Consider the following 26,085-nt stretch of genomic DNA (forward strand, 5'->3'; position numbering starts at 1 on the left):
TAACTGACCTTCAGACTGGGCCCCATTAGCTCATAACAAGGTTACAGATATATAGAAACATTGGATCTTTTAGAAGAATTGCTTGTTACCCGATTGTTAAATTATTAACACATCTGATTTACAAAAGAACTGCGTCTGAGGTCTCTAAGGAAGTGTGTAGACACGAAACGCGTCAGACCTCAGACGCTGTTCTTTTTTAAATCAGATGTGTTAATAAAGACTGTGATTTTACCTACAATCAGGTAATGGTCGGGATTCTTCTAAAAAATCCCGGAGTGCGCTGTCACAGCGACCAGTGTGTATGCTGTATAGATTTAGTGACGGACTCGGGCGACGGCACCCGGGTCACAACGCTGACCGGGTAAGAATTTATCGGCATATACTATGCATGTGTGTGGGAAGGCCAGATAGAGTGAAACCGCTATAGAGTTGAAGTATTGGTTCCGGGGCTGGAGGCACCCGGGTAACAGGATTTAAGCGGTGAGCGGGTTTATTGATATTCCAGTGCATGATATTTTAAGGGACAGTATCCCACCATGCAACTTGTGTGCATTGAATAGGCTTTTGCTGAACATACGTTTTGCCTATTGGCTTAATCATTTCAAAATCTTTGGTTTTGTTGTTTCTTGTATTAAACTGGGCAAAATCCAACACTAAAAGTAAAGACTAATTGTATTTCCTGTTCCTAGAAGCACAATCAACCACAAGCCGCTTTAAAAAAATCTCCTCCCTTCCCCCAGCTGCAGACTTTGTTAGACTTTCAGAAAAAGAGCAGCAGATTATAGAGAAGCTTTTCAGTGGACTTGTGATTTGTGTTGATTGTGATCTTATGAACAGGAAGTAATTACGTAGTGTCAGACTGGCCAGGGAGTGCAGCATTTTCTTTCTCTCGTGCATATTCCTTGCGTGGGTTTGGGACATATTCCCCTTGTAAGGCTGGGTTCATAGGTTGTAGATCTAGGCCTGTGGGAAAATGCAGGCTGAGAATCCACTGCTGCTGTGCTTAACGACATGCCTGCACCTGAAAGCATTGTCTTTGCTCAGATGTAGGCAAATTTGGTGGATATGAGGTGTGAAATTCGAAATCTCAAATTTTTTGGTCAAAATCTGACGCTTCTGCCTGTGTGAGTGGAAATAATGCTTCCGGGTGCAAGTAGAGCTGTAACAGCGGATTCTCGGCCTGTATTTCTCTTCAGGCCAAGATCTGCATTTTATGGACCTAGCCCTAAAGAGCAATATGCAGCAGAGACTGGTCATTTGTCTATATAGCCCAGATTCAATTCTTTGAGGGCAACTAGTTGTCAGAGTTGAGAGGCGAAGCCGTGCAGTCATTCCTCAATGACAGGGGAGAGGCGCATCACATCAACATTGCTGTATGGCAGCTTGAGGCTCTGTAGGTGGGACAATCTGGCCATATGTGGAAGGAGAACGTTCAGGCAGGAGTGTCCAAGGTTATTAAATCTCATATCTATCTGACGGACACTCCCTGGGTTCAGCAACTCTATAAGCCTCTCGGTGCTACGAAGGGAAGCTCGTCGGCCCAGAGATCCCAGCACTGCAGGCTTAGGGGAAAGTGTGAGCGGACCAGGAGCACCTCTCACAGTACTTCATAGGAAGTGCTATTCATAAAGAGGTCCACTTGCACTTCAATGTATACAGGGCTGGTAGCTGGGAGAGCGATGATATGGCAGCCCCTCCTTCGCTTGGACCTCCTCACTGTGGCGCTTGGACACATCAAAACAGGCTTTGGCCAGAGTCACCGTACGAGACCATAAACTCATATTGTTGGGGTTCTGCTCCAGTGCATTCTCCTGCATCCCCATCATATCCAACAGGCGCAGCTGCTGCCTCTTGCGCAGAAAGACAAGTGTTAGCCCAAAGCATTTTCTAAAATTCATCTATCAGTTATCTCATTTTATGGCTTCCGCATCTTCTTTAAGTAAAATAAAAGTGTGAACTAGTCGCTGGCTGTGCTGTACGCAGCAGGCTGCAGTGGTTTCTAGACTATTACAGAGGATACAACTCAATAAAATGTTATTACTGACATGATGTATCACCATGGATAATGGGGCATCACTCCTTCTGACCAATCACATCATCAGTAGCAAAGAGTATTTTTGTCGGAGGGAGTTGGACCTACAGATCGAATCCCACAAGACAAATGTGGTCACATGGGTCAAAAAAAATAAATAATGCCACTAAAACAAAATTCTGATATGTAAACTACATCGGTCTCGGCTGTTGGATGCGAATGTGGCATGCTGCATCTTGGACAAGATAAAATTATCATCATCATTTATTTATATAGTGCCCGTGTATTAGGGTTAATTAGACACTAACCCTAATAAAATCTGATGGTGTCTGACTGACCTTTTTCCCCCATCGAAATACACAGAATATCGGATGTAGATGCATAAACAAACAATATCATCAACATTTTATCTATGGGAGATCAGATTTCATAGCATCCAAATCTCGTGGTGTTGCATGGCAAGATCAGATAAAATTTGATCCATAAAATCTCCTGTGTAATTTTAAGGTGGTCATAGGTGTTAAGACTTTTCTCTCTCCAATGACCAATTTTAGTGTGATCCGACCATAAATTTATCGTGAGGTTAGCAGGCACCGAACGATGGTGCATCTGATTTTTTATCCGACATCGGTCACAGAATTTATCTGTCAGGTTAGAAAATGTTCATAGTTCACAGTGAAATGTATCTATCGTCCAATTGCTCGCAGGGCCAAGCAGGCAGCTACCCACAGTTTTCCTTGTTTCAACTAGACAATATCACTTGAAATGGTCTTTTATTTAATGAACAAATTGCACATTTAAACAATGGTTTCAGGATAAGCTTGGTCTTACAATAAGGAAAAGATCTAAACATCTATGGTCACCGTTACCCTATGTCTGAGGACATCACATGAGGTCACAGTGGCAATAGGAAGCCTCATGGAAACCCATGGTCAGGCCAACGCCAAAGTGTCCAAATGGAAAATCACATCATTTTCACTTTCCAACGGTGGCATGTGGTTCCTGTGGGATGCTTTACAGCTGGTATATATGGTACCAGAACACTGCTTGTGACCTACAGCAAGATCATGTGATGTGCAACTGCCACAGGAAGACATGGCGCCATGCCACCTAGATGACAGCGGAGGTGCATTTAAAGGACACGACCATCTCCATGCACTTGTTGTACAGCATTACTCAGCTTGGAGTTCAGCAGGGCCCTTGGTGAGCGTGTTACTCAGGTAGGTGATGACCCCCAGGATGACAGTTTGCACACACAGCTTGCTGGGCACCTCAGTCACCAGTTGGGGGTCACAGTGCCTGACGCTATGCAGAAGCTTCTGGAAACTGAGCACAACAAAGGGCCATGTCTGCACCAGGTCCTGCAGCACCAGAGTCTTCTTGCCCAGGAATGCCGCCTTGAACAGCGCCGGGTGCAGCTCGTTGGGCATGAAGTCCAGCGCCCGGTGGAGGAAGGAGTGCTCCCACACAGGACCGGACTGGCAATCTGTGGGTTCTGGCAAATGCCAGAGGGGCTGCTGTAAGTTGCCATAGAGAGTCACTGTGTATTGGGCTGGTGGGAGGCTGTTTGGACCTCTGTGTACCTGAAATCCAAGGGCCTATTTTGAATCTCAGTCCAGCCCTGGTCACACGGCAGCTCCTGGTTCCACATAAACACCAGAGACTCCATCTTTGTGATGGGCACTCAATTCCCGGCAGATTCCGCAGAGACAGGGAATAATCAGCTGCAGAAGCCCCTCCCCCAGCGAGTGTCACTCACAGCCCCTCCCCCAGCACTGAGCCTTCCTCTGCCCCACAATAAGACACATTTGCTGGGATGACACTGACTGGGAATTCGGCCAAGTTCTCACACATCAGCGAGTTCACTCCTGGGCTTCAAACACTGAGAGGTATAAAGGGACTTGGTTCCCGCGCGCTCGGTGATTGGTCGCTTTTGCAGTGACATCAGAGGCGCCATCTTGGGTGAGGCATAGAGAGAGCGAAAGCGAAACTATTGGCCAGCGCTCACTGATGTTTTTACTCCTCTTCTCTAAACCCAGAGCTCTTTTTCTTTCCATTAATATAACCCTCCTCCTCCTCTCGGATAATCTCTGTGTAACGTCTCCGGCAGGCGGATGTCACGTGCGCAGTTCCAGTTCCTGACCAGCAAGGGGAGTCCGAGTGTCTTATCCGCTAGTGACCAGCAGGGGGAGCCGGAAGCAGGAAGTGTCGCGCTGAGGCCCATGGCCCGGGCACAGTCCGATGTGAGTCCCGCCTGACGGACAGACATGGCGAGTAAAGTGCCGGTCCCGCTGCCAACGGTGCTGATGTCGGTACGGGCCTGGCTGGGGGCCCCGGGGCGGGAGGCGGTACAATTACAGCTCATCCTGGGACCGGACAGTCTGCGCGACTTTCGCCTCTCAGTGCGGGGCCTGACGGGAACGGTGAGTCTGGGGGCGAGGCTTTGGGATACTGACCCTGATACTGACCCTGCGCCCCTGATACTGACCCTGTGCCCCTGATACTGACCCTGCGCCCCTGATACTGCCCCTAATACTGACCCTGCGCCCCTGATACTGACCCTGCGCCCCTGATACTGACCCTGTGCCCCTGATACTGACCCTGTGCCCCTGATACTGACCCTGTGCCCCTGATACTGACCCTGCGCCCCTGATACTGACCCTGCGCCCCTGATACTGCCCCCTGCGCCCCTTGATACTGACCCTGTGCCCCTGATACTGACCCTGCGCCCCTGATACTGACCCTGTGCCCCTGGATACTGACCCTGTGCCCCTGATACTGGACCCTGTGCCCCTGATACTGACCCTGTGCCCCTGATACTGACCCTGCGCCCCTGATACTGACCCTGCGCCCCTGATACTGACCCTGCGCCCCTGATACTGACCCTGCGCCCCTGATACTGACCCTGCGCCCCTGATACTGACCCTGCGCCCCCGATACTGACCCTGCGCCCCCGATACTGACCCTGCGCCCCCGATACTGACCCTGCGCCCCCGATACTGACCCTGCGCCCCCCGATACTGACCCTGCGCCCCCGATACTGACCCTGCGCCCCCGATACTGACCCTGCGCCCCGATACTGCCCCTGCGCCCCCGATACTGCCCCTGCGCCCCCGATACTGCCCCTGCGCCCCCGATACTGACCCTGCGCCCCCGATACTGCCCCTGCGCCCCCGATACTGACCCTGCGCCCCCGATACTGACCCTGCGCCCCCGATACTGACCCTGCGCCCCCGATACTGACCCTGCGCCCCCGATACTGACCCTGCGCCCCCGATACTGACCCTGCGCCCCCGATACTGCCCCTGCGCCCCCGATACTGCCCCTGCGCCCCCGATACTGACCCTGCGCCCCCGATACTGACCCTGCGCCCCCGATACTGACCCTGCGCCCCCGATACTGCCCCTGCGCCCCCGATACTGCCCCTGCGCCCCCGATACTGCCCCTGCGCCCCCGATACTGCCCCTGCGCCCCCGATACTGCCCCTGCGCCCCCGATACTGACCCTGCGCCCCCGATACTGACCCTGCGCCCCCGATACTGACCCTGTGCCCAGCACTTATCATGTAGACGTGCTGCTGATAATGAACCTTATGTCCCCGACACTCAGGGGTTCACGCTAGGATTGGGGGGTACAGTGACAGGACTGTGTGTGTTTCAGGTTGTGACAGACTTCAAGCTGAGCGACGTCTCGTATGAGCAGAAGAGCAGCAAGTGCCACGAGTTACTGGTCCCTGGGCTCCCAGGCAGCTCCATACAGTTCTGCTTCGATGACGAGAGAGAAGCCCAGAAATGGTGGACTGTGCTGAGCAGCTCTCTGAGAGAGACACGCAAAGGTGGGTGGGGCCTCTGTACCACTGACCAATCGGGTGAGACGTGGGCTGTGCTTGCTGCTAGCCTACATCTCCCAGAAATCTCCAACAGAATATTAAGGTGCTGAGCATGCTGGGAGCTGTAGTGTAGCAATGTCAAGGCTGGGCTCTTAAAGCAACACTGCTCAATAAAGCTCCTCCCCAGCATTGCACATTGGGGGTTTGTTTGCTCATAAATGTGCCTGTGGGGATCATATGGGAACAGATGCGGCTGTGCTGATTGGCTGCAGTTGGTCACAGCTAATGACTTATTCACCCCCAGTCTCTCCCCACATAAAATGTATTTTCAGTCAGTCTGATTCCTGTCCCCCCCCCCCCAGTGACAGCTTGGGGCCCCTTAGCCACCTGCCCCCAGTCCCTGGTACCTCTCACTTCCTTTATTAGACCCAAACTTCTGCTCCTCTTCTCTTTCACCCAGTGTCCCAGTCACTTTTGTCTCTGTCACACCCCACCCAAATCCCTTATCAACACTATTTGTGGGGGAGATTTGGGGTGAGTGTTTGTTTGTACCCTGGGTACCCCTGGAACTATAGCAGGGTGACTGTTGCCCCAATGTTTCTATATATCTGTAACCTTGTTATGAGCTAAGGGGGCCCAGTCTGAAGGTCAGTTAGGGGGAGATTTGGGGTGAGTGTTTATTTGTACCCTGGGTACCCCTGGAACTATAGCAGGGTGACACCCCAATGTTTCTATATATCTGTAACCTTGTTATGAGCTAAGGGGGCCCAGTCTGAAGGTCAGTTAGGGGGAGATTTGGGTGAGTGTTTATTTGTACCCTGGGTACCCCTGGAACTATAGCAGGGTGACTGTTACCCCAATGTTTCTATATATCTGTAACCTTGTTATGAGCTAAGGGGCCCAGTCTGAAGGTCAGTTAGGGGGAGATTTGGGGTGAGTGTTTATTTGTACCCTGGGTACCCCTGGAACTATAGCAGGGTGACACCCCAATGTTTCTATATATCTGTAACCTTGTTATGAGCTAAGGGGGCCCAGTCTGAAGGTCAGTTAGGGGAGATTTGGGGTGAGTGTTTATTTGTACCCTGGGTACCCCTGGAACTATAGCAGGGTGACTGTTACCCCAATGTTTCTATATATCTGTAACCTTGTTATGAGCTAAGGGGGCCCAGTCTGAAGGTCAGTTAGGGGGAGATTTGGGGTGAGTGTTTATTTGTACCCTGGGTACCCCTGGAACTATAGCAGGGTGACTGTTACCCAATGTTTCTATATATCTGTAACCTTGTTATGAGCTACGGAGGCCCAGCGGGGGAACTTAAAGGAAAAGTAACACTAAAAAAATGAAAGTAATTAAAATGTAACATATTGTTGTGGTGCACTGGTAAAACTAGTGTGTTGGATTCAGAAACTCAACTAGGATACACAGTAGATAACATAAGTACTACTATAGTTTATATAAACAATCATGTGCTTGAATGGCTGCCCCCATGGCTACACAGCAGCTTGTTTATATAAACTATAGTAGTACTTATCTGTTATCTACTGTGTATCCTGTGCTTGAATGGCTGCCCCATGGCTACACAACAGCTTGTTTATATAAACTATAGTAGTACTTATCTGTTATCTACTGTGTATCCTGTGCTTGAATGGCTGCCCCCATGGGTACACAGCAGCTTGTTATATAAACTATAGTAGTACTTATCTGTTATCTACTGTGTATCCTGTGCTTGAATGGCTGCCCCATGGCTACACAGCAGCTTGTTTATATAAACTATAGTAGTACTTATCTGTTATCTACTGTGTATCCTGTGCTTGAATGGCTGCCCCCATGGGTACACAGCAGCTTGTTTATATAAACTATAGTAGTACTTATCTGTTATCTACTGTGTATCCTGTGCTTGAATGGCTGCCCCATGGCTACACAGCAGCTTGTTTATATAAACCATAGTAGTACTTATCTGTTATCTACTGTGTATCCTGTGCTTGAATGGCTGCCCCCATGGCTACACAGCAGCTTGTTTATATAAACCATAGTAGTACTTATCTGTTATCTACTGTGTATCCTGTGCTTGAATGGCTGCCCCCATGGCTACACAGCAGCTTGTTTATATAAACTATAGTAGTACTTATCTGTTATCTACTGTGTATCCTGTGCTTGAATGGCTGCACACACCAGTTTTGCCAGTGCAGGGCACCAGTACATTATATTGTCTTTACTTTCAAACTATTATATTTTCTGGTGTTACTGTTCCTTTAAAAAATGTTCATCCTTAAAGGGGAACTTAATCCAACTATGGCACCTGCCCCATTTCTCTTAGAGGAGATTCTCAAGCTGAACTGATTCCTTCCTGCTTATTTTGCCCACAGATTCGCTCATTCAGGGAAATGGAGGCACCAAACCTCCTGCAGTCGATAAGCCAGCGATACTGGGGAACAAGAATGTCTATAAATGCCTTTCAGAGGATGCAGCAGAGGTGTCCATGGATTTATGCACAAAAGGTAACTGGGGATTAAAGTGTAAGATCGGGCACAGTAAGGCAGTCCCTGTTTTGCTGCAGCCCCACACCAACTAAAAGTAGCCCTGCAGCTAGTAAGGGGCCTCCTTTTCTTCTCTCTTGGGCTACTGCCCCCCATTCATTCTCAGTGTCCATTGGCTGCACCTGCTTTCAGCCTATTTGCGTGTTGTGTGAGTGTATGACTCTGATAGGCTGCACATATACAAACCCCAGCCTATCAGAGCCTGGCACTGCTCCCCGGGTGAAGGAGGAATCCTTTTAGCTCTTCCCTCTGATATCAGGCCACCCCCCCTGATACCAGGCCATGCCCCCACTGATACCAGGCCACGCCCCCACTGGAACCAGGCCACACCCCAGTACCTCCCATAGTGCGAGGGATTGATTGACTGGTTAATTCAATGCTTTTCTTTCCCCTTATGCAGAAGATTTAGGCCTTCATCTGAGCAGAGCCATAGAGTGTGGAGACCAGGAGTTGGCCCTCAAGTTTGCAGTGGCGCTGGCAAAGCAGAAGGTTCCCCTTCAGGTCCAGTTAAAGCAATCCTGCTACCCGAAAACTGAAATCTGGTGAGTACCGTGTTCTTGGCAAGAATGGGGGCGGGTCTAGTAGTGATCTATTGCCCCGAGCACTTCCTGCAGTCACTGGATCATTATCTGTCCCTATTGAGCAGCCGAGAGTCTGCTGTATGGCATCGGGGTGATGGGAGAGAGGAACCAGGAGAGGTGCGGCTTAACAGAGAGAAGGGAGAGATGGGATATGTGGGAGGGACTGAATGAAAATAATAAAAAGTAACATTAAATTGGAGCCTCACAGATTAGAAGTTTGTTGACTACTGGGGTCTGTGACCCCCATTTAAAAGCTGGAATTAATAAAAAAAAAAATTTAAAATCCCTTTAATATTTAATATACCCAGCAGGTATGTGTGCCTCTTGCCTGTATGTGGAATATTTACATGCGTGTGTATGTTGTTCCCACAGTATGAAGGTTGGGGTTGAAGACGCGTCTGATTCAGTGAACATCTCAACGTATGTTCAGCCTCACACTACCGTCGCCATGCTCAAACAACAGGTGTGTATTTTAGGTGTGTCACTGACCCCGTGCTGTGTATATATCATACATGCCATGGCTTGTGGCAGAGATTGGACTGCAGGTAAGTGACTCTCCCAGTTAATGGAAAACTATACCCCCCAAACAATGTAGGTCTCTATAAAAAGATATTGCATAAACAGCTCATATGTAAACCCCTTCTTTATGTAAATAAACCATTTTCATAATAATATACTTTTCTAGTAGTATGTGCCATTGGGTAATCATAAATAGAAAATTTATGGGCCGCCCCCTGGGATCGTACGATTCACTGTGCACACAAACATACCAAACAAACCATACTTGCTAGGTCACATGAGCCAATTAACAGACAGAGTTCTATCTTTTACTTCCACACTTCTTCCTGTTAGAGATGCAGTATTTCTGGTCAGGTGATATTTTCCTGTAACAGTAAGAGCTGCAGTATTTCTGGTCAGGTGATCTCTTCCGTTAAGCTTACTGTCAGTGATACAGTTAGAGCTGCAGTATTTCTGCTTCCTTTACCTGCAGTCAGATCTCTTCCTTGGAGCTTATTTCTGTGATCTCTTCCTGTTACAGTTAGAGCTCAGTATTTCTGGTCAGGTGATCTCTTCCTGTTACAGTAGAGCTGCAGTATTTTCTGGTCAGGTGATCTCTTCCTGTTTACAGTTAGAGCTGCAGTTAGAGCTTATTTCTGGTCAGGGATCTCTTCCTGTTACAGTTAGAGCTGCAGTATTTCTGGTCAGGGTGATCTCTTCCGTTACAGTTAGAGCTGCAGTATTTCTGGTCAGGTGATCTCTTCCTGTTACAGTTAGAGCTGCAGTATTTCTGTCAGGTGATCTCTTCCTGTACAGTTAGAGCTGCAGTATTTCTGGTCAGGTGATCTCTTCCTGTTACAGTTAGAGCTGCAGTATTTCTGGGGGTGATCTCTTCCTGTTACAGTTAGAGCTGCAGTAGCTGGTCAGGGGATCTCTTCTTGTTACAGTTAGAGCTGCAGTATTTCTGGTCAGGTGATCTCTTTCCTGTTACAGTTAGAGCTGCCAGTTTTTTGGTCAGGTGATCTCTTCCTGTTACAGTTAGAGCTGCAGTATTTCTGGTCAGGTGATCCTTCCTGTTACAGTTAGAGCTGCAGTATTTCTGGTCAGGTGATCTCTTCCTGTTACAGTTAGAGCTGCAGTATTTCTGGTCAGGTGATCTCTTCCTGTTACAGTTAGAGCTGCAGTATTTCTGGTCAAGTGATCTCTTCCTGTTACAGTTAGAGCTGCAGTATTTCTGGTCAGGTGATCTCTTCTTGTTACAGTTAGAGCTGCAGTATTTCTGGTCAGGTGATCTCTTCCTGTTACAGTTAGAGCTGCAGTATTTTTTGGTCAGGTGATCGCTTCCTGTTACAGTTAGAGCTGCAGTATTTCTGGTCAGGTGATCTCTTCCTGTTACAGTTAGAGCTGCAGTATTTCTGGTCAGGTGATCTCTTCCTGTTACAGTTAGAGCTGCAGCATTTCTGGTCAGGTGATCTCTTCCTGTTACAGTTAGAGCTGCAGTATTTCTGGTCAGGTGATCTCTTCCTGTTACAGTTAGAGCTGCAGTATTTCTGGTCAGGTGATCTCTTCCTGTTACAGTTAGAGCTGTAGTATTTCTGGTCAGGTGATCTCTGAGGCAGCACACAGATCATCACGAAATGGTGGCTCAAGGCAAGAGATGTAAAAGGGCAATATTTACTTAAATATATATTCCAGTTTGGTAAGATTCTTTAATATGCCACTTAATATGATATGAACTATCTGTTGCTTAAGTGTTCATTTTGGGGGTATGGTTTTCCTTTAATGGTAGAGTATACAAGGGATTCCCCCCCATTCAGGCAGTAGTACTGTCTCTGATTTAAATAGGCTGTTCCATGCGACAGTTAATTCATGTGACAGTTAATCCATGTCTGTATTCCGCAGATATTCCGGGAGCATCAGTTCCACCCGAGTATTCAGCGCTGGATCATTGGCCAGTGTCTGTGCTCAGATGACAGGACAGTCGCTTCCTATGGAATAAAAAGAGACGGGGATACCGCCTTTCTCTACCTATTAACAGCCAAGCAGATGAAACTCGGGGTGCCCGATCCGTATCTGAGCGTAAACCCTCCTCAGCCTCACGTCTCTGCACTTACTAAGCAAAGATCCAATACTCTTCCCCACAGGCCAGCACCAAAGCCCAGTGAGTAGACTTTTCTTTAATACAATCTAGAGCTTTGTGCCCTCTGTGCTGCCTGTGCTCTCGGGAGTTCACTAGAAACGTTTATCACCTGGGGAGGAGGCGTTCGGACACTGAGTCTGCACAATTCTGTTCTCTGTTTATTCAGTGTAGTGCAATAAACCCTATAGGCTATGTCAGATTACAGTGATATACACCAGTGTTCAATGCAAGAGATGATTATTCTTGGGTTTATGGGATTTGTAGGTGTAAATGTTTTACATGATTTTACCCATTTCTGGTTTGGTTTCACCCTGGAGATTGCTAACAAGCTTTAATTTCATTAGGAGGCCTTATGCATTTGTTAGCATGTGGGGGTGAGATGGATGGAGTCGGCCTGTTTGGGTGTAAGAAGCTTGCCAGAGCCCCCCAGAGCATGCCATAAGCACAGAAAGCCCCCCCCCAGAGCATGCCATAAGCACAGAAAGCCCCCCCAGAGCATGCCATAAGCACAGAAAGCCCCCCAGAGCATGCCATAAGCACAGCAAGCCCCACCAGAGCATGCCATAAGCACAGAAAGCCCCCCCCCCCAGAGCATGCCATAAGCACAGGCAGCAGTTCTCTTGCCAGTGGCTTGGCACTTGGGGGCAGGCTAATTCCCCTGTATTAACCCAATTGCAGGCTGCTTTTAGGTGGGTAGGGACTGGGAATACACAGGTAAATGCTGATGCACCTTAACTTGTATCTTCTCACAAACTTTATTCCTAGATGTCGGTCAGAGGATGGAGCACACGGGAAGGGTGAATATAGTGGACGTGGCCAATAAACTGCACTTACCAATGGAATCACTGAGTCTGTCTGCAACTCCTCCTCCTGCCCAGGTACAGAGTATTTATATCACCCAGACAGACCCCCCTATACTGTGCTCTATACCATGTGATTAAGCACGGCCTATAGGAAGAACATTGCCTACAGTCTGTATTGTACCAGAATTAAATGGGATGTAGTTACAGGGATACTGTATTTGTAGAAGCAATCATGCAGTTGGTCTTTATCTATTGTTTCCCCTCTGTACAGTAGTTAGTATATCTAAAGGTACTTTAGTATATGTTAGTACATGTAATGGTATTGGCCACTAGGGGCGCTGTGTGTGTCTCTGCTATTGGCCCAGTAACAAATCCATGTTGTGCCGCAGGCTGGCTGGTCCTGTTCCGTCTGTACCTTCATCAATAAGCCGACGAGGCCGGGCTGTGAGATGTGCAGTTCCACCAGACCCTCCACATATGTCGTCCCTGAGGAATATAAACCTGATGAGAAGGAGCGGAGGAGACTGCAGATGGAGCAGGACAGTTTGCAGCAATACAAAAAGGTACAAAATCCCCACCCAACCAGAGCCCAACTATATCCTATAACCAGCTGTGATTGGCTGACTGCTGCCGTGGGGCTGAGGTGGAGAAGTTGATATTGAGCATCAGCAACACTCCCATACTCTACTGCTATTGGTTTAATGAGAAGCGTTATGGTTTTAGAGGGGCCGGAAATCTGTGATGGTGTTGTGCTGTAAGAACTATGGGAATAAGGCTGCTCAAAATGGAGTAATACATTCATAGCTGCAGCAGGAACAGCCTGTACCCCCATTGTCTGTACTGTGAGCACAATTCAGCAGGAACAGCCTGTACCCCCCATTGTCTGTACTGTGAGCACAATTCAGCAGGAACAGCCTGTACCCCCCATTGTCTGTACTGTGAGCACAATTCAGCAGGAACAGCCTGTACCCCCATTGTCTGAACTGTGAGCACAATTTCAGCAGGAACAGCCTGTACCCCCATTGTCTGAACTGTGAGCACAATTCAGCAGGAACAGCCTGTTCGGTTTGCTTATAGCCTGTACAATACCATAAAGCTGTGCATATTTATTAGTCTGTACTAATCCCGTATAAGGAAAGGAGCTCTGGTTCTTTGCACTAACTGCTCCTGAGCTGCTCTCTTTCCCATGGTCAGGAAGAATGCTCCCCTGGATGAATCCTCCTCAGTACATAGTCAGGTCTGTAGTTCATGCTTTTAGACTGCTGTCTGTCCCATGTTCAGGCAGGGGAAGGGGGGGGTTAGGCTGACAGGGGACCTTAAAGGGGAACTATCGTGAAAATGTAATATAAGCTTCCTCATACTGAAATAAGAAACTTTCTAAATACAATCAATTAAATATTCTGTTCATTTTCTGAGATAATCAAGTTTATGTTCACTATTCCTCTCTCATCATCTGTTTCTCTTCATTCTCTCTTCATGCAGCAGTTGGGTGTCAGATATTCACTGACAGTTACATCCAATATATCTTATAGGGGGGCTCCTTTTGCCTAGAAGATGTATTAGAGGTCACTCTATTAAACTCACCAGACATCATGTGTCTCTACATGCAGGATTTGTGCAAAAGGCAGTTATTTTGTTACATTTTGTTTGTACTGGAATCAGTTATTTGAGTGAGCTCTAATACATCTGCTAGGAAAGGAGCCCCCCTATAAGATGTATTGGATCTAACTGTCAGTGAATATCTGACACCCAACTGCTGCATGAAGACAGAATGAAGAGAAACAGATGCTGAGAGATGAATAGTGAAGATAAACTTGATTATTTCAGAAACAGTACAGAATATTTAATTGATTGTATTTAGAAAATTTCTTATTTCAGTATGAGGAAGCTTATATTAAATTTTCATAGTTCCCCTTTAAATCTGGCAAAGTGATGGCACGGGTGCTGTGTATCTCAGAATGTACCGGTACATGCAAGACTCTGGCTCTGCAGGACTAGGGAAGCCGCCTGCTACTTCTCATGCTGCTTTGGGTAATTGATTTTCTGTCCCCTAGACAGGTAAGCAGCATGGCAGCTCCCCAATGCATATTATAGTAGGGTTGATCTCTCTCCCAGCAGCAGTCAGGTGCCTCCAGTGGAAACCTTCTTGACGTTCTGATGGTTGGGGAATAGGTGCCTCTCGATTGCTACAGAGACCATTTCTCACCAAAATCTTCTCTTCTTTCTTTTTTTTTGTGTTCAAATCTCACCAGGAAAAAGGAAGGAGAGAAGCCGAGTTCTCTTGCAACTCGGGTCAGAACACCAACTCCCTGGAGGATTTCTATATCCTGTCTGCAGAGTCCTAATAACGGCCCGACGTTAAGTCTCCTGCTGTGGGCGTGGCTTGTATTGGCCAAATGCTCTGGCCTGGGACACTCACACTCACCTGGGGACAATGGAGTGCCAGACAGTTGGACAAGTTGGATGTACAGACTTCTGTCCTGGAGCTCACATGTGACATTGTGAATATTCTTAAGCTCTGATTGGCTACTAGCTCTGGCCTAGGAAATGTTCTCATGTTTTGATTGGCCTCGACTCTGTTCAAGGCCAGCCCTTGCTTTTAATTCTACTATGCACAGACAAGTGTACCCCAAAACCAGATATTGTAGTTGCAGATTCAGTGGGTGCTCATGCTACACTGAAGTACCTGTCCAGCAGCTTCTGATCTGACAGATAGTAAATCATTTTGTAACTCAGGAAATTGGGGTGTCTGTCCCCCCAGGATAACCCAGGCTCCACATAGCATTTCAGTGACTGCCAGTTACTTGCTCTGTGCTGATTGGTTGGATATTAATTGTTGTTTTTAAGTTTAAACTATTTATTTTAACTGTTCCCCTTGGGAAATTATTTCCCAGGAGTCACGGCTTGGCGAGCCTCATATGGTGAGATTTTAGGGATGCGCTGAATCCAGGATTTGGTTCGGGATTTGGTCTTTTTCAGCAGGATACGGATTCGGCCGAATCCTAATCTGCATATGTAAATTAGGGCTGGGAATAGAAAACACATGACTTTTCAAACAATGAACATTTTTTTTAGATTTACCTATACTAGATATTTTTTTCCTATCCCAGGCCTAATTTGCATATGAAAATTCGGATTCGGTATTCTGTCGAATCTTTCACGCAGGATTCGGGGATTCGGTTGAATAGCAAATAGTGGATTTGGTGCATCGCTTGTAGATTCAGTAGGTGCATAAGTGCTGATATACTGTACACATGTTTCCTTTATGTGGAGATAACGGAAGGACCCGTCCTGCTCTCTGGTTGCATCACACGGTTGTCATAGGGGGTTAATGTATGTGACAGTTGGGGGTGGCAGATATACAGATCTCCTGCCCTGAGCATAGACCCATGATCCATGGACTGAAGCTCCTCGCTGTGGGCAGATGAAAAGTTCTTTACTTGTAAATAGTTATTTACCATATATATGTGCTGGGAACCAGAACCTCTGCTGTACTTGCTACTTTATTTCTCTCTTCATATGATCAAATGTGTCTTTGCCTTCCCAGCATTCCCTGTGCCTTAAGCAGTAACTTTCTCAGCACCATATAAAGAATACTCGGCCCAGTTCCTAGTTGAGTTATTGACCATATAAATAATACTCGGCCCAATTGTCAGATGAATTATTGGCCATATAAAGAATATACGGCCGAGTTCCTAATTGAGTTATTGACCATATAAAGAATACTCGGCCCAGTTCCTAGTTGAGTTATTGACCATATAAAGAATACTCGGCCCAATTGTCAGATGAATTATTGGCCATATAAAGAATATACGGCCGAGTTCCTAATTGAGTTATTGACCATATAAAGAATACACGGCCCAGTTGTCAGATGAATTATTGGCCATATAAAGAATATACGGCCGAGTTCCTAATTGAGTTATTGACCATATAAAGAATACTCGGCCCAGTTCCTAGTTGAGTTATTGACCATATAAAGAATACACGGCCCAGTTGTCAGATGAATTATTGGCCATATAAAGAATATACGGCCGAGTTCCTAGTTGAGTTATTGACCATATAAAGAATACACGGCCCAGTTGCCGGATGGGTTATTGACCATATAAAGAGTAAACATGGCTTCATGCACTTTATAAAGATGGGATATTTAAATGAGCTGACAGTTGGATCCCTGTGCCAGTGGTTATACGGGGCTTATCCAGTACCTCTGTGCCTTGTTGATGAAGGTTGATGGTTTCCATTGGGAATTTGCCTGCACCTCCTACCTCTGTTACTGCTCCCCAACAAATAAAGACTTTCATTTCACATTGCAGCCTGTACATCTCTTACTCTTACTGATCTGAGCCTCTTGTTATACTGGAGTCGGGGGTCTGTCTTGGTCACGACTGGAAGCTCAGCCTGCCGACCCCACCCTGGCACTTCAGCTTTATTCACTCTCCTGCGTGATAGGATAGGAAAGGGATCTCACCATCAGCATAGGAGGGGTGCATTACTGTAAGGACAGTCAGGTTATGGGATTCCCTACCAAGAGAGGGGGAATGAGTGATTTATTGGTGGGGAGGAAAGGAGATCTCACCATCAGCATAGGAAGGGGTTCTTTACTGTAAGGACAGTCAGGTTATAGGATTCTCTACCAAGAGAGGGGGAATGAGTGATTCATTGGTGGGGAGGAAAGGAGATCTCACCATCAGCATAGGAAGGGGTTCTTTACTGTAAGGACAGTCAGGTTATGGGATTCCCTACCAAGAGAGGGGAATGAGTGATTCATTGGTGGGGAGGAAAGGAGATTTCACCATCAGCATAGGAAGGGGTTCTTTACTGTAAGGACAGTCAGGTTATGGGATTCCCTACCAAGAGAGGGGGAATGAGTGGGTTTGTGCTGAGGCCTATTTAGATAAGCATTTTTAGCAGTGCGAACAGGGATAATCTGGGACTAGGGTGAGGGCCCTGTCAGCTGACTGATATGGGAGAGAATGTATTGGTTGCTGGATCCAGACACACATCTTTCAGTCTGATGACTGGAGACTGTTACATGTAGTAGGGCAGCTCCCACTGATAAAGATAAGGCAGATCAGCCAATCAGAGGGGAGATGCAGTGTCAGTCGCACATTTATGAGCAATGCGCCCGCAGAATCTCTCTCCCCCCCCCCATCTGTAGCAAGTGCAGTGCCTGTGTGTAACCTGCCCCTGTATTGGCTGGAGGGAGGCTGCTATTATCCTGGGGTGTCATGGGAAATCCTCTGGGGGGCTGTGGTACCGAGGTGGGTAAACGCCCTTTGATACATACGCCCCAATATCTCAAATTTTGTCATTCACTTGTACCTGGGCACCTTCTTTCCTGGAACTTGGCCGGGCAATGGCTGCGGGTGATGCTCAGCAGAAGTAGGTCATGGAGTGGTTTCTGGGTTTCCTTGCACAACACATGGCTTCATGGGTGCAGTCACCTGCCTGGGCCCCTTATGAGATACAATGTGGCCAGCTAGTGAGCAGTTTGGCCACAAAGCTTAGCAGCTCAAGCAATGGAAACCGCCAGTCGGGTAGCACCTAGAAAAAGTCAGTGACCTCATCTGTATGATTGTCCCACCACATCTATCTACTGACCCAGAAATGCCCACCTGGCAGAAGGGTCAGTGTTGGGCCTGAGAGATCCGGGGAACAAGAATCCGCCTACATTTCCCATGATGCCTTCTCACACACCTACTGAATACTGTCTGCTGTGGGTCAACAGCTGACATTCTGTTTTGCAGGCTTTGGATGAGGAGAGATCCCAGAACTTTCAGCACCTGCTGCAACTGGACAACGAGGTTCTGATCCCAAACCAGGAGCCCATTGAGTGTCGGATTTGCTTCTCAGAGGTCCCAGTGGGGGGCGGTGTTCTGCTGAGAGAATGTCTGCACAGCTTCTGCAGGTACGTCCCCCGGCCACCCCAAATCTCCCCCTAACTGGCCTTCAGGCTGGGCCCTTTAGCTCATAACAAGGTTACAGATATATAGAAACATTGGGGTGTCACCCTGCTATAGTTCCAGGGTTACCCAGGGTACAAATAAGCACTCACCCCAAATCTCCCCCTAACTGACCTTCAGGCTGGACCCCCTTAGCTCATAACAAGGTTACAGATATATAGAAACATTGGGGTAACCGTCACCCTGCTATAGTTCCAGGGTTACCCAGGGTACAAATAAGCACTCACCCCAAATCTCCCCCTAACTGACCTTCAGACTGGGCCCCCTTAGCTCATAACAAGGTTACAGATATATAGAAACATTGGGGTGTCACCCTGCTATAGTTCCGGGGGTACCCAGGGTACAAATAAGCACTCACCCCAAATCTCCCCCTAACTGACCTTCAGACTGGGCCCCCTTAGCTCATAACAAGGTTACAGATATATAAAAACATTGGGGTGTCACCCTGCTATAGTTCCAGGGGTACCCAGGGTACAAATAAACACTCACCCCAAATCTCCCCCTAACTGACCTTCAGGCTCAGCCCCCTTATAAGCTCTGTGTGTTATCTGTTATCCACTATTTAACCTGTGCCATATAGCCTTTTTACAATTTCCACCATGGCTACACAGCAGCTTGTTTATTTAAACTATAGTAGTACTTATCTGTTATCTACTGTGTATCCTGTGCTTGAATGGCTGCCCCCATGGCTACACAGCAGCTTGTTTATTTAACATATAGTCAGCTATCTTGTAGTACTTATCTCTTTTGATGTCTTCCCCATGGCCTACCACAGCTTGCTTGTTTTACTAATTACCACCGCGTCCGCGCTTTACCGGTGCCGCATTTTGAATGTTTAACAAGCGTTGGGCGAGCAGCAAGAAACGCTGTGTAAGCAAAGTCCTTGGGGTGTCGCAAAGACGGCCCGTGGATTGGCGGATTTGTACCGCCACTATGTGGACTCGCAGCCTGACAAGCAGGCTCCATGCGTTTGGTGCGGTATAGCTTAATCTTTCGCTATGCGCCACACCTCTAAGACTTGCCATCCACGTATGGGATTCTACCAATAGGGACCTGCTTTGGGGGACACTGGGAGGCAAAATACAAAGGGGTTGGGCACGAGACAGTAAGGCTCGACGAAGTACTGGGTTGGGGAGATCACTGACGTCATAACACGTATAGTAGGTTTCTGAAGCAAACAAGATCGCAGTCCGAGTACATGAATTTCATGTATTTGTAAGAACATTAATTTTTGGTGTTAATAGGAATAGGCTGCTTGCGCCCCCAGCAGGACAAGAGTTAGAGATGTGCAGCAGCACCATTGCATGCCAGGTCCCATGATGCAGTTTCTTCTGTGTGCAGGGAATGGATGAGTTATTTAGGGTTTATGAGGGGGAGGGGGGATTCCCTGCAACCTTGTGACTCCCAGAATAACTGAGCTATTGTTTATTGTCCTGCTGGATCACGTGACCCAAATGGGTAAAGACCTGATGACACTTTCCCTTTAATTTGTTCTCCCCGCACTGTACAGTGATCCTCAAAGGGGCATTTGGGGGGCTGCGTTACCCATGCGTGTGGCTAGCAGAATGGCATTGATGCATGTGCCTGCGCTGGTGCTTACATAGAGAATGATTATGCGCCCATGGAGTGAAGGGTTAATGCCGTTGGCTGATTGGTGCATTTGTGTTGCTAGGGAATGTTTGCGGCAACTAGTGAACTGCTGTGAGGAGCCGGAGGTTTCGTGCCCATTCAGGGATGAGACGTACGGGTGTAACAGTAAACTGCAGCAGCGGGAGATCCCGGGGCGTGAAGTGCAGCACAATATCAGGGGTCGCCAGACCCCGGCACAGACTGACCCTTTTCCCTCTCTCTCGCTGGCAGTTGGTGTCGCAGGAGGAGTACAGTCGCTTCCTGGAGCGGGGGCTAGTGGTGGCAGAGAGTCGTAGCCAAAACAGTTACCATTGCACCGCACAGGAATGAGCTGGCAGGGCTGGGATACTAATGAACGAGTGTGTTCGCGTCACTGCATTCACTGCCCCCATCTGCTCCCACAACTGCCTCATCTGCAAGGTTACAGTGCCCCAAGCACAGAAACCCCAATAATTCTGTTAACATACCTTCTCAGCCATATCCTGCCAGTTGTCCGCCCACTGGCAGGCCATACATCGTACTCGCGAGATGATTAGCCAGGGCAGTCAGGATGTATTTGCTGATGATCCGAGTCTATTATACAGAACGATGCCGAGCCAGCAGGCAGACCAATGACCATGCTATAACGGCCTAAGCACAAGACAATAATGGTCCATCGCTCATCCCGCAACTCCTCCATTAGGTTTCAATCTTCAGACCTTGACAACCCTATGCTGGCAGAACTGCTTTGACTGGAGTGTGGCGGGTGCTATACCAGAGAGGCGACTTTGGGCGTTATATCAGACGTATGCGAGGTCATAATACGAAGGGACTTTGCGGGGTTTACAGTGGAGCTGCGGTATCGTATACAGTGGGGACATGCGAGGCTCTATGTGCCCGGCGTATCCACGTTATGCAGAGCTACCGTTAAGGGACTGCGCTGTGTTATGATAAGTAGGAGATCTGCGTTTGTTCTACAGCAGAGGGACTGCACGAGAGGTTATATAAGAGGGATGCGACCGCTTATGAGTGGCGGCACTGCGGGTTATTGCAGCAGGGCATTCCAGGTATGCGGAAGGGACCTGCGGAGTTTAGCGCAGAGGACTGCGGGATTATACGAGAGGGACTGCGGGTATATACAGAGTGGTGCCGGGACTATGACAAGAAGGGACTGCGGGGTTATACAGATGAGGCTGCTGGGGTTCTAACTCAGAGTGGGATTTGCGGCCAGGTTAGCACTGAGGACTGAGGGGTTAGACAGCGGACATGCAGGGTTTAGACGACAGAGAAACTGCCCTGGAAGGTTATAAGACGGGATGGGTTGTAATAGGGGACCATCGTGTACACTGAGTCACATCCCTGCTGGCAGGCATCACTAAGACCAACTCTATCAGACACCAGTGGAGGTAGTCCGAGGTCGTGACCAAGCGCAGAAGTGTTCCTGAACAGAGTGCACTGCGGGCGCTTGAGACCAGCAGGCGACTGCGGGGTTTAATCAGAACGGGACTTGCGGCGTTCTAGACAGGCGGAACTGCGATGATCCTAAACAGAGTGACTGCGGGTCTCAAGACAGAGGACTGCGCCCGCTCTACGATCAGAAGGACCTGCGTGGCTTTAGACGAGGGACTGCGGCCTGTGCCTTAAGACCCAGAGGCGCACTCGCGGCACGTGTCTAGAAAGAGCGGACCTGCGAGCCCGTTAAGCACAAGACCAGGGATGCCGGAGTTAGGACAGAGGGACTGCGGGTTAGACAGAGGGACTGCGGGTTAGACAGAGGGACTGCGGGTTAGACAGAGGGACTGCGGGTTAGACAGAGGGACTGCGGGTTAGACAGAGGGACTGCGGGTTAGACAGAGGGACTGGCGGTTAGACAGAGGACTGCGGGTTAGACAGAGGGACTGCGGGTTAACAGAGGGACTGCGGGTTAGACAGAGGACTGCGGGTTAGACAGAGGGACTGCGGCGTTAGACAGAGGGACTGCGGGTTAGACAGAGGGACTGGGGGTTAAACAGAGGACTGCGGGTTAGACAGAGGGACTGCGGTTAGACAGAGGGACTCTGCGGGTTAGAACAGAGGGACTTGCGGTTAGACTAGAGGATGGGTTATATAGGGGAATGTGTATAGGGGGATTGGGTTGTATAGGGGGACCATGATATCTCTGCTGCAGGATATAGAAATAACCAATGGGAGGAGCCCAGAGCCCAGAGAGTCAGTGAGAAGCAGAAGGTTCTGATATAAAGTCCATTTGGCACAGACGCTGGTTCAGACGGGGGAGGCGATGTATTGTCCCGTGTGTCAGATTATTGTACAGAAGAAAGACGGATGTGACTGGATCCGCTGCACCATGTGTCACACTGAGATCTGCTGGGTGACTAAGGGCCCGCGCTGGGGGCCACAGGTAAGTGACCTGAAGTTACTCTTATGTCTCTAGTGGGGTCACTAATGCCCCTGTGCTGCTCCTTTATTGTGTGGGACATGCACCTTCATACCATTAACCTGTCACACACTGGGGTCATTTCATAGATATTTCATTAGCAAACACCTCCTTATCTGCAAACCCGAGGCACCTAAAGCTGCTAGTGGAGGTGGAGCCATTAAACTGCTCTTTTTTGACTCTTCTGATATCTGGGGAGGGATAGAATAAGGGTAAAACATTGAAAGGATGAGGAATTGCTGGAGGTGCAAATTGTAAGTGACTACACCCCCCCCCCAGGCCAGTGCTCCTCCTCTTCTTCACTGGCTCCACCCAGTTACAATAAAGTGCCCGCCCACACTGTGTTTTTCTCATTAAAGCAATCACTATGGCAGCTTCCATTGTAGACCTGTAACATTTCTCTCTTGTTCCTTGTGCTGCTCAGGGGCCCGGAGACACGTCGGGAGGCTGCCAGTGTAATGTCAATGGCAAGAAGTGTGACCCCCGCTGTCAGAATTGTCACTGAGTCCAAAAAGGGGGGCTTCCTATCCAAGGATACGACTGGAATATATATATATATTACATTACACCTTGTGCAGGGGGGCCCACCAGCTGACTGGAACAGGGTCACAGGGTACAGGCTACAGCCCCCTACGGTTAAACCCCTCCTCTTCCTCAGCTGCAGTATTGGGGAACTTTGGGACTGGAGTAAGAATCATGCAGCATTAACAGAGTATTATTTACCCTTTAACAGACTCATTAACCTCAATGGGTTTTATTTTGTTTGTATTTTAATTTCCTTTTGGTTTTACTTCCCCTTGAATTCAATAACGAGCACAGCTGATTGGCTAGTGGAGCGGCGCTACTTCCCGTTCGCTTGTTTATTATTTGTCACTCACAGTCCGTTTCCTGCGACACTAATGTGGTTTTGACTCCGCAGGAAATGGAATCAATAATAATAATAAGTGAGGTCTATATCAGTCATTAGAAGAGATGTGAACCAGCGGGAGGTGATGATTGGCTGAATCGTATCACCCCAGTGGTGTCACATTTATTTCTCCTTTAATTTAAAGGAACCCAATAATAATAATCATTAATCTATGCACAACGATATATTCTCATCGCTCGACATTTGCTCCTTAAAGGGATACAGTCGGGATTTAAAGCTGGCGGGTAAAAAGAAACTTGCCGTTTTTGGCAGCAAACGTTATAGTTTTGTAAAGTTATGTACGAACTGGAATTCTGTCTCAGGGTAGAAATCTCAGAAAGGGCAAGCCACATCGCGAGCGTTGCAGTTGGGCGTATTTGTTCAGGTTTTCCTCTTTATGCCGCTCTGCTCTCGAATGCTACTAGTGCGCAGTCCATACACTCACTGGCCTTCATGTGATCTACATTCAGTCTGCTCACTAGCGAGCGGCAGCACTAGGCACAGAGCAGGGGAATGACCCGCAAGCACCAGCATTGGGTCGTTTGGAGTCACTTGCAAAGAGGCAGCAACAGGATAATAGCGGAGAAATCACATGCAGCACTAGGGTTATATCAGGGCAATTGCTTATGAGCAGGCAGTGCTAAGGTTATCATCCGGGGAATCACAAGCAGGCAGCACTAGAGTTATAGTGGGGGACTCACAAGCAACACTAGGCTGAGGAATCACTCATACACAGCCAGTCCCATGTTTATAGCAGAGGCATCACTTGTGAGCAGGCAGCACTAGGTTTACAGCAGAAGTCACTGGTGCACAGACTCAATTCAATTTATGGCAAGGGAATCACTAGCACTTGTGAGCAGGCAGTGCAATGCTTATAGCAGGGGGAATCACTTGTGAGCTGGAAGCACTAGGGATTTGAAGGGTAATTACTTGCAAAGATGCGATGCTAGACCTATAAACGTGTTATAAGCACTAGACTTCTAACATGGGAATTACTGGTGAGCAGACAGCACTTGACATAACATGGCAACTCTTGACTTATACAAGGGGCATTGCTCGTGAGCAGGCATCACTAAACATAACATGGGGATTGCTTGTGAGCAGGCAGCACTAGACTTATACGGGGATTGCTTGTGAGCAGACAGCACTTGACATAACATGGGTATTGCTTGTGAGCAGGCAGCGCTAGACTAATAACACGGGATTGCTTGTGAGCAGGCAGCACTAAACATAACAAGGGGATTGCTTGTGAGCAGGCAGCACTAGACTTATAACACGGGATTGCTTGTGAGCAGGCAGCACTAGACTTATTATACGGGGATTTGTTGTGAGCAGACAGCACTTGACATAACATGGGGATTGCTTGTGAGTAGGCAGTGCTAGACTAATAACACGGGATTGCTTGTGAGCAGGCAGCACTTGACTTAACATTGAGATTGCTTGTGAGCAGGCAGCACTAAACATAACATGGGGATTGCTTGTGAGCAGGCAGCACTAGACATAACATGGGGATTGCTTGTGAGCAGGCAGCACTAGACATAACATGGGGATTGCTTGTGAGCAGGCAGCACTAGACATAAAACGGGGATTGCTTGTGAGCAGGCAGCACTAGACTTATAACACATGAATTGCTTGTGAGCAGGCAGCACTTGACTTAACATTGGGATTGCTTGTGAGCAGGCAGCACTAAACATAACATTGGGTTTGCTTGTGAGCAGGCAGCACTAGACTTATAACACGTGAATTGCTTGTGAGCAGGCAGCACTTGACTTAACATTGGGATTGCTTGTGAGCAGGCAGCACTAAACATAACATGGGTATTGCTTGTGAGCAGGCAGCACTAAACATAACATTGGGATTGCTTGTGAACCGGCAGCACTAGACTTATAACACGTGAATTGCTTGTGAGCAGGCAGCACTTGACTTAACATTGGGATTGCTTGTGAGCAGGCAGCACTAAACATAACATGGGTATTGCTTGTGAGCAGGCAGCACTAAACATAACATTGGGATTGCTTGTGAACCGGCAGCACTAGACTTATAACACGTGAATTGCTTGTGAGCAGGCAGCACTTGACTTAACATTGGGATTGCTTGTGAGCAGGCAGCACTACACTTATGGAATAATGAACTAGCACTTGTGAGCAGGCAGCACCCAGAAGTTAAACGTTTATAGAGAAAAAGTGAATGAAAACAAATTGGCCAGTGGCAACTAATGAGCTCTATGACAAACAAATTATTTTTTGATCTCACAACACAGATTTTGTGTGTGTCATGTTTGTGTCGCGTCAGGGAAATCACACGGCTGCTTGCATGCCTCGCAATGATCGTCCAATGGGAATATGCCACATCATCACACTGAGAAACACACGCCTACTGGATTCACAAGGTGTCACTTTGCTTTGTGTGTGTCAATAAAATGCACAATTCTGACACTGTCCTTGTGTGTATTTATAGGGGCAGTGGCCTGGTATTTGATTCTTCTCTAAGGCCCCGGCTAACAGATCACATGAAAAATAGCAGGAATTGTTCTAGGAACTACCAGATTGTACATTGTTCCTGCTCAGCCAAACTTGCCTAGAAATACAGATGTGCACATGGATGTGACAATGAAAGTGCTGCACATTGAGGATCATTAGGGGTGTCTTTGGCCAGAGGTGAGAATCATGCCAAAGCAGCTACACCCCATATTCCAGAAAAGACCATTATCTCTCGGGCTTGATGTAAGTCACTGGCCTTTACAGTCGTGAGTGAA

General features: G+C 47.9%; 1 protein-coding gene and 1 pseudogene across 1 annotated transcript; one reads left to right on the top strand and one right to left on the bottom strand.

Annotated features, from left to right (window-relative positions):
* LOC108719772 lies at positions 1-4,301 on the bottom strand (annotated as a pseudogene).
* On the top strand, positions 3,628-25,763 carry LOC108695474 (ranBP-type and C3HC4-type zinc finger-containing protein 1). Its single transcript, XM_041567711.1, has 13 exons — positions 3,628-4,455; positions 5,693-5,867; positions 8,226-8,357; positions 8,797-8,938; positions 9,350-9,440; positions 11,378-11,636; positions 12,381-12,493; positions 12,808-12,981; positions 18,166-18,326; positions 20,054-20,289; positions 20,970-21,220; positions 22,223-22,387; positions 22,848-25,763. Exons 1-13 carry the CDS (start codon positions 4,300-4,302, stop codon positions 22,926-22,928), a joined length of 2,136 nt encoding a protein of 711 aa, XP_041423645.1. The 5' UTR covers positions 3,628-4,299; the 3' UTR covers positions 22,929-25,763.
* The last annotated feature ends 322 nt before the right edge of the window (positions 25,764-26,085 follow it).

The sequence above is a fragment of the Xenopus laevis genome, chromosome 6S (assembly GCF_017654675.1).
Source record: "Xenopus laevis strain J_2021 chromosome 6S, Xenopus_laevis_v10.1, whole genome shotgun sequence".
Taxonomy (NCBI): domain Eukaryota; kingdom Metazoa; phylum Chordata; class Amphibia; order Anura; family Pipidae; genus Xenopus; species Xenopus laevis.

Excerpts from the sequence above, each read along its gene's own strand:
- LOC108695474 (XM_041567711.1), top strand. The coding sequence starts at position 4,300 with ATGGCGAGTAAAGTGCCGGTCCCGCTGCCAACGGTGCTGATGTCGGTA. Across the intron at positions 5,868-8,225 it reads TCTGAGAGAGACACGCAAAG|ATTCGCTCATTCAGGGAAAT; the intron begins GTGGGTGGGGCC and ends TTTTGCCCACAG. Across the intron at positions 18,327-20,053 it reads TGTCTGCACAGCTTCTGCAG|GGAATGTTTGCGGCAACTAG; the intron begins GTACGTCCCCCG and ends TTGTGTTGCTAG.